At 40.1% G+C, this 15,860-nt stretch overlaps 1 protein-coding gene across 1 annotated transcript; it reads left to right on the top strand.

Annotated features, from left to right (window-relative positions):
• Nucleotides 1-2,374: 2,374 nt before the first annotated feature.
• On the top strand, nucleotides 2,375-15,552 carry METTL14 (methyltransferase like 14; the record flags this gene model as incomplete). Its single annotated transcript, XM_008937512.1, has 8 exons — nucleotides 2,375-2,455; nucleotides 2,814-2,901; nucleotides 4,987-5,077; nucleotides 6,129-6,270; nucleotides 8,138-8,230; nucleotides 10,275-10,391; nucleotides 12,673-12,883; nucleotides 15,052-15,552. Coding segments are annotated over 8 exons (1,137 nt in total), but the record flags the coding sequence as incomplete, so codon positions are not given.
• Between the last annotated feature and the right edge of the window lie 308 nt (nucleotides 15,553-15,860).

The following is a 15,860-nucleotide window of genomic DNA, read 5'->3' as shown; positions in this document are numbered from 1 at the left end:
GCAGTGTTACATTTGTGGTGAGGTTTATAAATCACCCTGTAATCACATCTAATTTCTGTTTTACTAAAACAAAGTTAGTGTATGACAGGATATTTTTTGAAGACTAATTCTTCAAGTCTTATCCGTAAATGGATAGACATTATCTTTAACATGCAAAGTGTTAATCTATAAATCTTGTTTGGGAAACTAATTTAAGTCACCATCTTACAGACTTAACCTGAGGTGGGTTGTAACTGCTTGCAGGTGGCCAGGCTCTTGCTGTTACTGACGAAATAGAAGAATATTTTAATAATACTATCTGAGACCAAACTTCAGTCAAGCAGATTAATAGATATAAGAAACTTGAAACCCCCAAGTAAACTATCTGTAGTGGAGTCGTCAGCTGTTTTCTGCAGGCATTGCTAATTCCCTATTGGCAAGGACCTAAGAACTTAAATACAGGTGGGATTTTACTAACTTCTTTGTTTTAGTACTTTGAGCCTGTTTAAATTTAGTCTTGTAATATGAACTAGTACAAAAATCTAGACCCTTGTGGTATCAAGCCCTATTAGGTTGTGGTTTATATTCCTTAGACAAAAGTAAGAATTACTCCTAACTGTTAGTGCTGCAGACAAATGTTGCAAGTTTGACTGTTCTGTTAGGAAAATTAAATATTTCCAATGTAAAATGGCTCATATGTCTCCAGAACTTGCAGTGTAGGGTTCTACATGATGGTACCAGTTAATCCTTTTGAAGTGGTTTTAAATTGTTCTGCCCTGACTTCAGATTTGGTGGCTGTGAATGTATCCTCAGGCCTCGGCTGCTGTAGTTAATTGTGTGCTCTGTCACTGCTGGTGAGGGTGGGTTGCTGTGGAGGTGCAACGTGTGTCACTGCGACACCAGCTCTGCAGGAGTGGAGCGTGTGGACATGGGTGTGAAACCTTTAAACTAACGTAGTTAGGAGTTCTAGAGGATTTCTGGCAGTTTGTAGTGTTCCAAATGGAAAGTGAAGGGAGTGGATGACACCAAAAGCCCTACAGGTCTGAACAGTGATATTGACTTTTTCATTATATGGGGGAAGTGAGAGCACAGTTTTTAAGGTGGACAATGAAGTATGTTGATCTTTGCAGCTGTTTAGGAACATCTGATGCAAAAAAAAAAACACCTAATTTTTTGTGGTTTCATTTGTGAGTTGGATTTTTTTTTTTTTGTAAGTGTAAGTTTATAGTGATGATTCTTAATAAGACTGAGGCTGATAGGAAAACAAAAGGCAGCAAGGCTGCTTGTCAAGCTTTGCTGCTGGCAGCCTGACTTGTGTCCTGGAGCCCAAATCTGCATTGCAAACCATATTGATGGGAGACATGGGAAGAGTTGTGTTGTTGGCAAAAATGAACAGTGTGTATTTTAAGGTCAGAAAATTAACTGTGGTTCTAAAGAACTTCTATACTCTTGGTTTTGTGGAAAGGTAAGGGTTGTCCCAGGGTTAGCTGAGTTACTCTATGTGGAAGTGACTGGTAATGGAACTGGAACTCTACTGCCACTACCAGGCTTTTCACAGCCAGCTGGGAGATGTTGTTGTTGCTCCACCTTTCCCCTTCCCCAGGTGAATTTACCAAATTGTTTGAACCTGCATGTCTGGTATCACCAATGTTTGGTGTCAGAGTTCCAGAGGTTTAACTTTGTATGAAGTACAAAACCACCTAAGATATAGAGATAGATGGAAGAGTGGAAACAGGCATAAGCTTATCATGGTATAAATAGTTTTAAGTAAAAGTCAAACTTTTAGCTTCCTCCCCCAGTAACACTTGCTGCTGCTTTTCTGCCCTGTTTTCCTTTTCATTGCAAACATTGTTGCTGTTTCTGATAGTAATCTTTCTCTTTTTGGTCTGGTTAAACAAACAAAAAGACTTTATTTCTGGTAGTTCACCTGAGAAGTGGAGAGGGGTAATCTGTGACTCATGAGTTTACAGCAGGTATTTCAGAATGGTTCAAACCTCCAATCTGGAAAGGCTGCAGAGCTTATTTTATATATCAACAGCAAGAAGGATCAAAATAGGGAAAATACTTAAAAGTTTTAGAGTTCTTTTGGACAGCTCATGTAGCACAGGATACATGCAGCCATAGTAACAGCCTATTCTCCCTGTGTGTACACTGACAAGGTCTAGAAATGAAGGCGTGTTTCAGACTTTTTCAGAGTCCTTTCCAGTAACAGTGTCCTCATTACTGAGGCAGACCTGTGGGGGAATTTTTTTTTTTTCCATCTCCAAAACGAGCTGGAACCATTCATGATCTCTGGTAGGAGACCTCTGTAGACAGCCCACTTCTTTCCTTAAGCAGTGGAATCATAATGAGGAGAGTAACAGCATGATCTTGTAAAACCTGCTTTATTTCCAAGGATGAAGTAGAGCTGCAGCAAGATGAAGAGAACCTTCCCTATGAAGAAGAGATTTACAAAGATTCCAGCACCTTTCTTAAGGTGAGCTGCTTTTGCAATTCCAAGTCAAAGCTGGCATAGTTGTGTTAAACTATTTCTGCAGTTGATGATACTTGAAATACAGCTATAAAGGCTGAAGTAATTGACTGGAATTCACAAGTATGGAAGTTTTCCTGTGAAAGATATGACTGTAACTGCTGTTTATATGGATCTGACTAAAGATCTGGGCCAACTTAGTATGAGCCACGGTAATGGTGGGCCTGATATTGAACTAAAAACACAATGGTGGTCTTGACTAGTGTAGCTTGCAAAGTCTCATTTGTCAGTGTGGCAGGTATAGAGTGTGCGTGTGTCCAGTTACCTGCCCGTTGCTCTCCCTGAACTTTCTCTCATTTTCCAGGGTACTCAGAGCTTAAATCCACACAATGATTACTGCCAACACTTTGTGGATACAGGACACAGACCACAGAACTTCATCAGAGATGTTGGTATGTCATAGTCAGTAACTGTGTGATGCAAACTCGTATTACTCAGTAGCATTTTTGCCTTTTTAAATTCCCTTTACCTGGAACTGTAGATAAGCTTATATCTAAGTTTTATCTCTCTGCGCATCCATATCAATATGTAAATTCATATGAACAATTTTATTTTTAATCAGGAGGTGATTTTTACTACGGCTCTTCTTGCTCTTGGTTTTATTTGAAAGTAAGCAAGCAATATGCATAACACCACCTAAATTAAGTAACTTCTGACACAACTCAATAGGAGGCAAAACATGTTATTGAGTTTAGAGGATATTATTTTTTAAGCTTCATCCAGCCATCACTGAACTGGTTATTGAAATCTTACTTTATTAGCCCTGAATTTAATCCTTCTAAACCTAAGGTATGGTTTGGTCCTCTTTCCTTCCCACAGTGGATGGTTGTTAGTTATTTGGTTTTCAGAGAAAAGCAGGATACTTCCTTTGTAGTTTCCTGCAGCAGTTCTCTGTGGTTTGTCAAATTTGAGATTGGGAGGGCAAGTGTGTCCTATTTATAGTTGTCAGTCCAAACTGGTTTTTTTTTTTGTCCATTGAAGCAGTTTGTTTACTACTTCTCTATTTTGTGAATGCTGCTGTGAAACACATCTGGATGTTCAGTATGAAAAATAGGCTGGCTTGACTCAGTTAGTCTTTATCTGAAAAGCATCTGTGCTTCACCTTGCTGCATAAAGAGTTGGGAAGGGACAGGACCAATGGTTATACAAGTGTTAGTCTGGAAATGAACATGTCAGCAGCAGTTAGTCCAGAGGCTGTATTAGAGATGAGGTGTGTGAAGTTCCGTCTTGGTTAACGTGCGTTTTCTGCATGCTGATCAGACCCTGCATAAGTGCTGCTTTGTAACTGGGCATGACCCTGCAAATGGCTGGGGAAGTAATGGTTCCAGAACACCCCAGTAAAGTGCTTTGGTGCTGCTGTTGAGAGAGAGACACCTCTGGGGTTCTTGTTTGGTGGCTATTGTTGTTCTTCTGAAAATAACTGAAGTTTTTTTAATTGAAGGTTGTTCTGTGTCTCTTGCACAGCTGCTGAGAACTAGCTTCTGTTCCTGCTGGTCAGGAGTATTTGAGTTGCACTGGCTGGCAGCAACACAGCAGTGTAATCACAAGAACACACTGGTGGTTTTAAGATGTTTTGTGTTCAAGGAGAAGAAAATAACTTCTGGGTATTTTATGCACATGTAATGAGAGATAAAGTTAGATGCTAAGAACTTTTGATTTTACCAGTGCAATGCTAGGGTTGGGAGTTCAGAACTTTGCATTAAAATAAGAAGAGGGGTGAAGGGTTGTAGGGTTCATGGATTTGGTTGGGTGTTTTGTCCCCCATGGACCATTTAAAGCTGTAAATCTAAATTAACATGAAATGGTTAATAAGTTTGTAAATAACTCCTGAAGTTGAACAGACACTGCCTAGGAGGTGGGGAATGGTGCCTTTTGGGCTTGTGCTGAGCCTACCTTACTGTCTCTGCATTTTTAAAAGAGAAGTGTAGCATATTAAAAAATTTGCTCAATTTTTTTTTCCTTAGTTTGCTGCAGACAACCTGATTAGAAATCTCCCTTTTGTATTGTGTACATATAAAATGTTTGAAAATTAACATAGTAAAGCCAGGTTTAGGAAACCGATAAATGTACATGTACTCAAATCTTCATGACTGACACCAGAGTCCTAACGCTGTGTAAGAGCCATGCTCCAGTTGCTGCCTTAGAAATAGCCTTCAAAGGTTAAAGAAGAGTATTCTGTAAACAAATGTTCATAATAATATTAACTTATGGGTGGGAGGATAACAAAATAACTTGCTAATCATTCTGGCACCTTCAGTTGGTATGAAGGGAGTTGTGAACTGGTGGCTGCCGTGTTCTAGAGGTGATTAGCGCACAGGACAGTATGTTCAGTCAGGGCTGTAATTAACGGGCTTTTCGAAGCACTGAACAAAAATCTGTTTTGAAGAGTTCAGTTTGTTCTAACAAAAATTCAAATGAGGCTAAGTATTAATGTTTGGACCCATTCAGTTGTTAACTTCATGTTTTCTTCTTTTAAGGCTTAGCAGATAGGTTTGAAGAATACCCAAAACTTAGAGAGCTCATCAGATTGAAGGATGAGCTGATATCTAAATCTAACACTCCTCCCATGTAAGTGTTGCTGTGGAAAATGCCTTTCTTCTCCAGGTCTGTTTGAAGTCAGCTGTCTGCTTTGCAAATCTCTAGCTTTAGCACCTGCTCAGAATTTACATTTTCTATTTGTATATGCAAATTAATCAATTGAAACTTCAGAAGAATAAAACCATTCTGGTTTTGTTACTTCAATCTAGAAGTTTAATACAGTATATAAACTAGATTTTTCTTTCCAGTCTGTGATTATTTGTAGTATCTGGAGCTTTGATTTTTAAGATTGAACTGTCAGCTGATTGGGCTGCAGGCTTTAATTTGGAGACTAAAAGAATATCATATGATTGTGAGTCTCATGTTATCACACAGTTTACAATACCAAGAAAAGCTTTAAAAAATTGGCCTCTTAATGTAACCTTAGTTGTTCTTGTAATAGTTTTTTCTTTTTATATAATGTTCAACTATTACCTTCATATCCATTACTCAGATGTCACTTCACAAATGAAGAGCAAAAAAAGTTTAGGTCAGCTGGAAGCAATTTGTCCTGTTAACTTTGTATTGCCTCTGAGGTTTCTGCTGAATGTTTGTTGCAGTATAAATAAGCAAGTGGCATGTTACTCCTGGGAGTTTGAACCCATCTGAATGTGGAGGGCAGTGTAATTTTTTTGTTAGCATATAATAAATGTCAATTTAAAAGATATACTACTTTCCCAATGTGAAGCAAAACAGTAATCTGTTAGCCAGGCAGTGAGTGTTCTCCTCTTAAATGTTGAGGTTTTCTCCTGTATAGTCCATGGATATACAGAAAGTTTGGTAGATTGTTATACACCTTCTATGAGAATCTGTTTCCTGCTTGCTGAATTGGAGTCCTAAAAACTTCCTTGAGATAGAGACTGCTTTAAAATAAATGGGATACAGCAGCAGGCAGCCTGGGTTAGGTGCACGTTACTCATCCCCTCTGGACTGAATGCGTTTGAGCTGTGTGCCACAGCAGAGCCTGCTCAGGCTGCGCAGGAGGGGTGTGGAGGAGAACTTTCAAACCACTGCTGCAGTCTGTTGTCTCTTGTTTAAACAGGTACCTACAAGCAGACTTGGAAGCTTTTGATATTAGGGAACTGAAGTCCAAATTTGATGTGATTCTCCTGGAACCACCGCTGGAAGAATACTACCGAGAGACTGGTATTACTGCCAATGAAAAGTGCTGGACTTGGGATGATGTAAGTGGCTTTCTTGCTGTGGAAAGGATTTTCTACATATCTTTAAGCAAATAGTCTGAGGATTTAATTTGGTATCAGAACGTTTTGGAGATGTGTTTTAGGGGGAAAAAAGGGCTATGGTTTTTGTTTTGTTAATGAAAAGTCTAGAATCTTGTATAAACTTTTATGTTGTATACATGCCTACATTGTTTGTGTTAAGACTTTTTTTTGAGGAGTTCACTGACTTTAAATACACCCTTTTATTCTCCCTGAGCTCAGCTGAAAACTGAAATCAGGTAATAGTGGGTTTTTTCTCTACCTTCAAATTCCATGAATTTTCTTTGCTGTATGGTTTTTGCTGTTGAAATTTGGAATATCAGTTGTAAGCATTGCCTTGTTTCTTTAAACTCTTGAAGATATCTTTAAGGTATGTTTTAGGAACAAGGAGAAATCTTAATGTGTGAGGTGTGATTTTTTTTTTTGAGATCACTGTTGGTGCTTTTGTTTTATTGTGCTCTAGTAAACGTTTAGAGAATTGAGTTAGAGAAGATTTCAAAGCTCCTTCTGTAGATGCTTGTAAAGAGGGAAACACTCAAGATCTGTTGATAAGTAACTCTACTCCGTATCTTTACCTGTTCAATAAAGTCAGCTCTGGAAAAGCAAGGTGGGGGGCTGGAGGATCTGAAGTGCTGGATGTTATCAAGCATAACAATTTGATGACACAAAGCCTGCTGCCAAGTTGCCCTGTCATTCCAGGACTGAACCAGAGAATTCCTTCACTTAGACACTGAATAAAAAAAACCTCTGAATGCTAATGTTAAAGGGTGATAAAATTTGCTCTATTCTATGTATCTACACTTATTTCAGTGTTCAGTTGGTGGGCGATGATGGTACTGCTTAAAACTAGGTTTGGTTTGTCCTTAGGCCAAAACCTGCAGATGCATAACTTCAGAAGTGTGTCAGTCAAACTAAAGGATCATGAGAGCAAAATAAAACTCGGGAATGAATTTGATAAGGAAGGCATTTGTGCCTCTGATAAGAGACTAGGGTAGCTACATGTTAAGGAGTAGGTAGCTTCAGTGTTAGCCATTCTGTTACATCAGGCAAAAATGTTGGCCAGGGTAAAAACATCCTGTCCTAACAGAAAAACTGTGTTGGAGGCAGGAGTTGTCCTCTTATCTTAGATGGGAGTTATCTTCTTAGGATGGCATCTACTGCATTATTTTTTCTCTCAGTGGCACAGAATAAAGTTTGATGTGTCAGCAAGTTACTGCCGAATCTTTTCAACTTGTAATAAGTAACAGATGCTTTCCATCTGAAGTTATTTCATGCTGAATGTTGCTCATTTGTCATTGTTGAATTGCGGTCCTGATAAATTTTTGCTGCTTTTTTCCTGGAAGTGAAAGTGGAGCGAATGTCTTTCCTTTGTAGTGATGGGAATTAAGCTGTTTTTTTATGGTGTCTTCACGAGCTTCACATAAGTAACTCCAGGGCTGAAAAGACACAGAGCATGATTGCTCTGTTATTAAATCTTCTTAATACCAATGGAATAAAATGAGGCAGAGGTCTGGGGGGTGGGGGGAAATCATGTGGCTTGTATTAGTTTAATTCTAGAATTTTCTGTACAGGTAGAATTTCTGTTAAAAAGAATTATTGATCTTTTCATCATTGCTGATGACCAGTTTACTTGCGTACTGATAAAGGTAACTTTTCTGGAAAAGAGTTTTAAGAGGATGGCTGTGGATGGGGTACAGACTAATGTCTTTAATAAAAATGCTTCCTGACGGTTTCTGTACTCATGCTTCAACACTTACTAAAGCACCAGTTATATCAGGAGGAATGTTTATATTTAATTCAGAAACACTTTTATTACTATCGTTATTATTAGATTATGAAATTGGAAATTGAAGAGATTGCAGCCCCGAGGTCATTTGTGTTTCTGTGGTGCGGTTCAGGCGAGGGTCTGGATCTTGGCCGAGTGGTAAGATAATGTTTTAATTCAATTTATAAGAGACAGGCTTAAGAGTTTATTTTTATCATTGACTTTTCTGTATAGAATTCTTAACTGTAACCGCTGAGCAATGTTTTGTTACTGTGGCAGCAGATAAATAATTTTAAGTGGGTTAAATAAATGTAATTGTATCACATGAACAGTATAGGTACTGTTGTTTTCAAGCTGAGTTACTGTCACACTGTGTTCTGCCAATGACCAGGCCCAACAAAAATGATACAGCCAGCAGGAAGAGAAACCAATACACAGACTGTATTGTAGACAAGAAGGACATTCCATGAATGATCGCTGGGGGTACAAACAGATCAATCAGCTGGTACATAATTGACGCCATCCCCCAACGATCCCACAAATGACATGACTCGGCCCACTACAGGTGGTACAAACAGAGACCCGAGGTTGCCCACAGTTGGCATGGGAAACAGCCAGACCAGCAAGCTGAACACATAAGAGAAAGGTGACCACATGGTGACTCTCACCCGATCGGCCCGCGTTCGCAAAGGTCTTAAGCAGACTGGGGCCCAGCTCCAGGGAGAGTCAGGAGGTCTGCCCTGAACCAGGAAGCTCTGTGGAGTGCACTCCACAGACAGACACTCCTGACTCCCTGCAAGTGGTCCCAGCTTTTATCCCCAAGCAGGGACCTGACCTTTGTCAACTCAATGCGGGACCCCTGGGGCTCATTTCCCTTCTGGCTCTCCCTGCAGGGCCGGCCGCACCCTGGGGGGAAGCTATAAGGCAAACTCACCACCTCTGTATGAAGGGCTGTGGCAATCACCCATACGTCAACCTTAATTCGGGGCTCGGGGTTCAAACCCCAGCATTTCACGCTGTGAGGAAGCATAATTCTATAGGTCTAGAAAGCTTTGCTGCTGTCTTGTTTCTGGTGTGTGTGTTGCTGTAGGAGCAGGTTTTCATTTAGTTATTGTAGTGCATTTACAACATTTATTTTTCACAGAAGTCTTAATAGTTTTCTGCCAGAAATATTAATGTTTCATAAAGTGAGATACAGCTGTGTGCATAGCACCTTTTATTTTCAGAAACACCTGGGAGTTCGAGTAAGTTTACTCTTAGTGAGCTCTGTGAAGTTCTACTTCCCTGTAAGATCTTGGAGTTGCAATCATTGTTTATCTGTATGCCAGGGCAACACTGCTTGTGTTGGGATGCTGGACTGTGCTGGAACATTCTTTGCTTTGTTTGAGCAGTGCTTTCTATTTAAACAATATGGTCTTGGGTAAAGGACAACGTGCAGTTACTCATCTGTTGGCTTTTTCCTTCTGAAGTTGGTTAAAGTAGCTACTTCAGTTAGATGGACTTTGGCCATAGAAATATTCATAGTTGTGGAAAGTCAAATGAGCTTGAGTCTTCAATGCATGAGTTCCTCACTTTCCAAGACTATACTTACAGGCGTTAAGGGTTAAAAAGGCATCTGTCTCTTTTTTTTTTTTTTTTTTTGGGGGGGGGGGGGGGGTTTTTTTAAAAAAAAAAAAAAAAAGTTTTTTGCTTTTTTTATCTTCCTGCTTATAGAATTTTACACTGATGTGAACAGCTACCAGACTACAGGTTTTACTGAAGGCAGGCCCAGGGCAGCCGGTCACTATGTTGCTCAGAGCGATCTGCATTAAATTTGTGTCACTAGGTGAGAATGAGTGCAGAGTTCCACTGTGAATCTGTGCTGTGGTTAGATACTTGTCTGTGATTTTTTTTTTTTTGTATGTGTTTTAGAATTGTCCACATATTGCCCTTCTGCTTAAAAAAAATAACAAATACAAAACTATGCGCACATAAGCCAGAGTGTGTTATGTTTTGTTTTGCTTTTTTTTTTTTTTTTTTTTTGGGTGAGGTCAGCATGACAAAACATAACACAGACATGCAAGTGAACTTGGGTTTCATTCACCTGTGACAATTTTCTCTTCCAGCTGTGCTTTAAGAAAAGTGAGGTACCTGTATGAGCATTTGGGTTAGTTCACACTATATCAAAACCTTAAGTAACCTATTTTATCTGTCTGATATTTAGTGTCTACGCAAATGGGGTTACAGAAGATGTGAGGACATTTGTTGGATTAAAACAAACAAGAACAATCCTGGAAAGACCAAGACTCTAGACCCTAAGGCTGTTTTCCAAAGAACCAAGGTAAAGATGTGACTCAGTTTCTCCTCTGTTCCCACCCTGTCTCTTCACGCTAATCAAACACATGGTGCTCCACAGCAGTCAGTGACACTGTCAGGAAGGCAGACTTGAAGGCTTCAGAGTTGTGTTCTGCAAAGCATGTATTATGGAAATAGACATACTCATAGGATGAATGCTGAACTTAGGTCTCCTTGACTTCAGTCTGTGAGAGGTATAGAAGTTTCTTTTGACATTCAACACTGCTTGTTGAAATGCAGGTGGATGAGGCTTCAGACTCAGGGAACAAGAAGGAAGTGGAAACTTCAAAGAAAATGTGCCCAGAGTGTGAACCAGATGGATAGAGGGCTGTTAGGTACTGTGGCTCCTCAGTCAGCATCTCCTGACTTCTGGAGGTGGCTGTAAATGCACAAGTGACAGTATCAGTCACACTGCTTTAAATTAAACAGTGTCTTAGGAATGTGTTGTGGAAAATGTGTGTTGAAGAAGGTGCAGAGAAAATAAAAAGTCTGATTTAAGAGACTCAAATGTATGTTAATAAAAAACTTCTAAAAATGTTGCTAGTATTAATAAAGAATTGCTTTGTCTATATGTGGATATAATTGTGGCAGTTTTACTGAATAGAGAGTTGGCTGACAGTTTAACAATTTAAATTTAAATTGTCATCAACCTCAGGACTCATTCCACATTAATTATATGTTAATATTAAGCATCCTCAACTCTGTCTCCAATTTGCCATTTTTAGGAGTGTAAACTTCTCTTTAAGATATCTGGAATCTTCCTTTGACTTGCATTTACATTTATCTGAAGTGTGTTTGAAAGTGTGTTGTATTGCTTATAAATATTTGTAAGTATAAATACTGTATGTTTATTGCTGATAGTATTGCAACAGTGCAACTCGCTTGTGAGGGAGAGGTTAAAACTAACACAGGAAGATCAGGGGGACCTCACGTCTTTGTTTAACAGAGAATAGTTCCTGGTATTAGAGAATTTCTGTGTTTATTGAGCAAAGGTTGGGCTGAAGTCACTGGTCATGATAAACACTGAAAATTGAACTAGCTTATTGTGACTAAATAAATAGTCTCTTGTGCATGTTTTTACCAACAATTCCAACAGCAAGTGCTGTTCTTGTTAAGTTTGGACAGCTCTCGAGGTGGTTGCTTTATGCTGTGCCACCTGTTCTAGAATCTGAGGTACTCATGAATGGCATTCTGTGTGTTATGAAAATAAAATGTTTTGGATAATTCTTTTAAAGACTAGATTTACAAGGCTTTGCTTGATGAGTAATTTGTCTAGCAGTATTATGCCTTTTCATTTAGTTACATTTAAGGTCAGAAATCCCTGTGGCTTGGGTGCAGTTGATCAACTGCATAGATTTGATAGGTCATCTATTCTGCCTTTCATATTTATTTACTAAATCTTCAAACCCTTGCCAAAAACCTGGAAGTGATTACATGCTCTTGTCTGTAACTTCTTTCAGAGTCATCTGGTGGCACTTAGTGAATCAGTGTCTTATGATGTTGGGGAAAATGGCTCATTTGAGCTGAATATTCCCAGAAACAGAACTCTGAAATGAGTGTGTAGAACCCTTTTTTCATCCCCTAGCATGGTGATTCCTCATTCATAGGTTCTATATGCTAGTCACTGAAGCTATCTTCAGGGCGTTAGAGGGAAGGAGAGCAATGACTATTACAGTTAAAAGAACACTTCTAATGCTGATGGAGCTGCTAGGGACTGCACTGACTGTTTGGGAGTGGTTTTATATTTTTTGGTGCAGTGATTCCTTCTAGAAAGGAATCTGAGGGTGAAGGCTACTTCTGTAACCAAGGTGCAATATATAAAAGTACATCTTACTTTCACTGACTGGTTGTATAATGACTGAGAACTTGTATGAATAAAGTTAAAATCAGAATGCTGGTACAAATATTAATCATAGTTAGTAACTATCCCTTTACTTCTGCCATCTCTTCATGCTCTCTTTCCTTGTGGTGGTTTCTCGTACTTTCCAAGTCAGAGCTTTAACTTTTGTTGTAATTGAAGAAGTCCAAATATCTTTATCTCAGCCTCCATTTCAGTTTTACCACTTCATAGCATAGTTCATCAAGCCAGATTGCTTAAACTACTCTGCTTTGCTTTCAAAAGTCTCTTTTGGTAGCTCCAGCTTGTTCTGTTCTAGTTCATGCCTCAGGCTTCTCTCTGCACAAGAGCAGGAGCTGCTCTGCCTAGAGCTCCCTTCCCTGTGCCCCGTGGGGGCGGTGACGGGCGCTGCTCTGTGCTGTGTGTGCAGGAGCACTGCCTCATGGGCATCAAGGGAACCGTGCGCCGCAGTACGGACGGCGACTTCATCCACGCCAACGTCGACATCGACCTCATCATCACAGAGGAGCCCGAAATCGGCAACATCGAGAAACCCGTGGAGATTTTCCATATCATTGAGCATTTCTGCCTTGGACGACGGCGGCTGCATCTTTTTGGAAGGGACAGTACAATTCGACCAGGTAAGTGTTATGTTTATTTTTGTCAAATAGGTAAATTGTAATTTACTTTCATAACCCTCCTCCATCATCTGGGGCTACTTGGAAGGTTCTGATGGAAGCTGAGACAATGATGGTTAATCCTAATGCATGATTCTTCTGCCAGTACTTGCACCATCTGAGTAACTGTGTGTTTCTTAAAGGCCTTTTTCAACTTAAGTGACTGTGATTCTGTAACACCATTTGCCCCACTGTGGGATTATGATACCACAGAAAGCCAGATAAGCTTTCTTGGTGACTTCTCCATAGTGGAAATCTAGTCAGGAGTGAGAAAATACGCTGGATGGAGACACTTCCCAGGTTTCCTGTCCTCCCATTCAGGTAACTAACCAGCCTGATGTTCAGCAACACAGGGGTTGTGGTATCACTTGACAGTTCTTCTGACACAGTGACAGTGGCAAAGTGACTTTTACTGTAGTTAATGTGCTGTCCCTCATGACAAAATAAATAACAGAAAATTTTGCTGGAACTAAAGATCTCACATGCATGTTTTCTTAGTGGGAATGTCTGTCTTGGGGTGAATCCTCAGCCTGTGTTGCAGGAGCATGTGACAGAATCCTGTTAAGTGATACTACAGTTAGACTCGCTCCCACACATAACAGAAATTATAACCTAAGTCACAAATCCAGTTAACGCTGCTTCCTCTTAAGTTTTTGTCTTATAAATATTTGGTTTTAGAAGTAAATAGCAAGACTTTTATGCATGTATTTTCCCTGTTATTTTTCACTCAAAATGTTGATATTATTCAGTGTTCTACTGGAATACCAAAATGTATAATTTCTCTGGTTTTAAGTTCTTATTCTGAATATTTTCTTTCTATTAAGCTTGTGTTTTTAGACTTGATAGTGAAGTAAACTCCACACTAGCTCTGAAAATCGAAGTGTCTTTATGATAAGCAAAACAGAGTACCACAATTCTCTGCTGTAAAATCTGTATCAGTGTCCTGAAGAGGTTTCCAGAACTACATTGTAGGCTGGACAGTAGCCCTCAAGGAGATGATAGATTTTTGGTTTATGGGAATACCTGTCAGTTACATAACAGTGTTGTTTGGAAGGTCTGTGACAACGGTCAGTTTTTTCAGGAGGGCAAGTTTTTATTAACCAAGGATGTCAGTCTTAATTCTTGTTACCTCTGTGTGTGGAGGGGGGCTGTTTGATTTTGCAGCAATACAGGTATTGCTTCAGTGTTGTTGTAGGTGAATTCTTAAATGTTAATGTCCCACAGGGTCTTGTTAGTCTGATTCATATTCTGTATTTTTTAAATTAAGTTATTGAAATGTGTAGGAAGGAAGGTAAATGTTATGTAAATTCCCAGAGTAAAGGAGAAGAGTGTTAAAGTCCAGATCCTGGGGGTTTATTATTGTTGTTTTCCTTTATAACCATACGCTCCTCTTTTCTTCATTAATATATGATACAACTGAAAATTAAATTCCCACTGACATTTTAAAATGAGACGCTCAGACTACTTAAGGTCCACTTGAGCTCATAATATGAAGGAATAGGAAGGAACACATTTGTTTTATGTCTGCCTGCCTTGATTCACTTGGTGCTGCTGAAGTGCCCACTGAATGTTTGTGCATAAACAGGTTAATTTAACTCTTCAAGGTCTATTTTAATATTGTGTGGGCTTCGGCAAAATTGTTGGTTTATCGTGTCTTCAGATAGGTGCTCCCACCCTGCTGTGTTCTTGACTGCACTGTCACAACTGGTTTCTAGAAACAAAATTGCCTAAATCCAGTTTAAATGACTTTTGAAAAGGGGAGGAGGATGATGGTGTTATTGTTAAATCACATTAATTTACTGATCTAGTTTAATCTGGTCCCAGAGGGCCTGGAAAACGTTGTGGGGTAAGAACAAGTAGAAAGGGGTCTTGTGAAACCACAGCATGAATGTTCCTGTAGCCATGTGGTGTTAAAAAAGACTAAAGAAAAGAAGCCCTTAGAAATATGAAACTAAAATCTTAATTTTTCAACAATTCTGGCCTTCCTGGAGGTGCCCTTTTAATTCTGTTCAGTGCAGGTGACATGTGGGGAATTGTCTGTCCCTGTGAGTCATCATTTACAAGGAAAAAGTGACAGCCTTGAAGCATGGTATTTGTTCTTGGCTGTTGTTGACTCTGGTTTTGTTCCCCAGGTTGGCTGACTGTAGGACCGACCCTCACAAACAGCAACTTCAATGCAGAAACATATTCTTCATACTTCACGGCTCCAAATTCCCACCTGACTGGCTGTACTGAAGAGATTGAGAGACTTCGGCCCAAGTCACCACCACCCAAGTCCAAGTCTGACCGGGGTGGTGGTGCTCCAAGGGGAGGGGGAAGAGGAGGGACTTCAGCAGGCCGAGGAGAAAGGGGCAGAGAGAGGAACAGAACTAACTTCCGGGGTGAGAGGGGTGGCTTCAGAGGGGGACGTGGAGGAACCCATAGGGGAGGCTTCCCCACCCGCTGATGACTGTTAGGTAACTGCGCCTTCCCTGCTCCTCTGCCTCACCTCTGAATCTTTTTCTTAGCCTTGTTTTTGATAAAGTGAATTGTTCTAGGGACTCAATCTAGGTGACTTTTGAAACTGTTGTTGGTGCAAGTAGTGACAGAGTCCTCCTTCCAGTGACCGGCCTGGCACGTCACCTCACCCGGCAGGCAGGGTCCTGCACCTCACAGCACTCGGCTCGGCCTCCTGACAGCTTCTCTTCATCCGAACAGAGCGCGCCACCTCTCCAGCCACGGGTGGGATTGAAGGGAAGACACCTGCTCTGCCCTTACAAAACTTTCAAGTTGTGGGGCCTTTTTAACTGTCACGTTCTCCAAAACAGGGATTCCTTTTCCTTTGGAGGTTCAGGTTTGGACTGACTTGGATTACTGAAATGGAACAGGCATAAAATGCAGTTCTGAACTGTATGGCTGTAGCAGACTTACTCTCTTAGAAAAAGTGCTGTGTCTACAGTGA

The sequence above is a fragment of the Merops nubicus genome, unplaced genomic scaffold, assembly GCF_000691845.1.
Source record: "Merops nubicus isolate BGI_N331 unplaced genomic scaffold, ASM69184v1 scaffold16843, whole genome shotgun sequence".
Taxonomy (NCBI): Eukaryota; Metazoa; Chordata; class Aves; order Coraciiformes; family Meropidae; genus Merops; species Merops nubicus.
The sequence above is the reverse complement of the archived record's forward strand: the minus strand, read 5'-3'. Positions and strand labels throughout refer to the sequence as shown.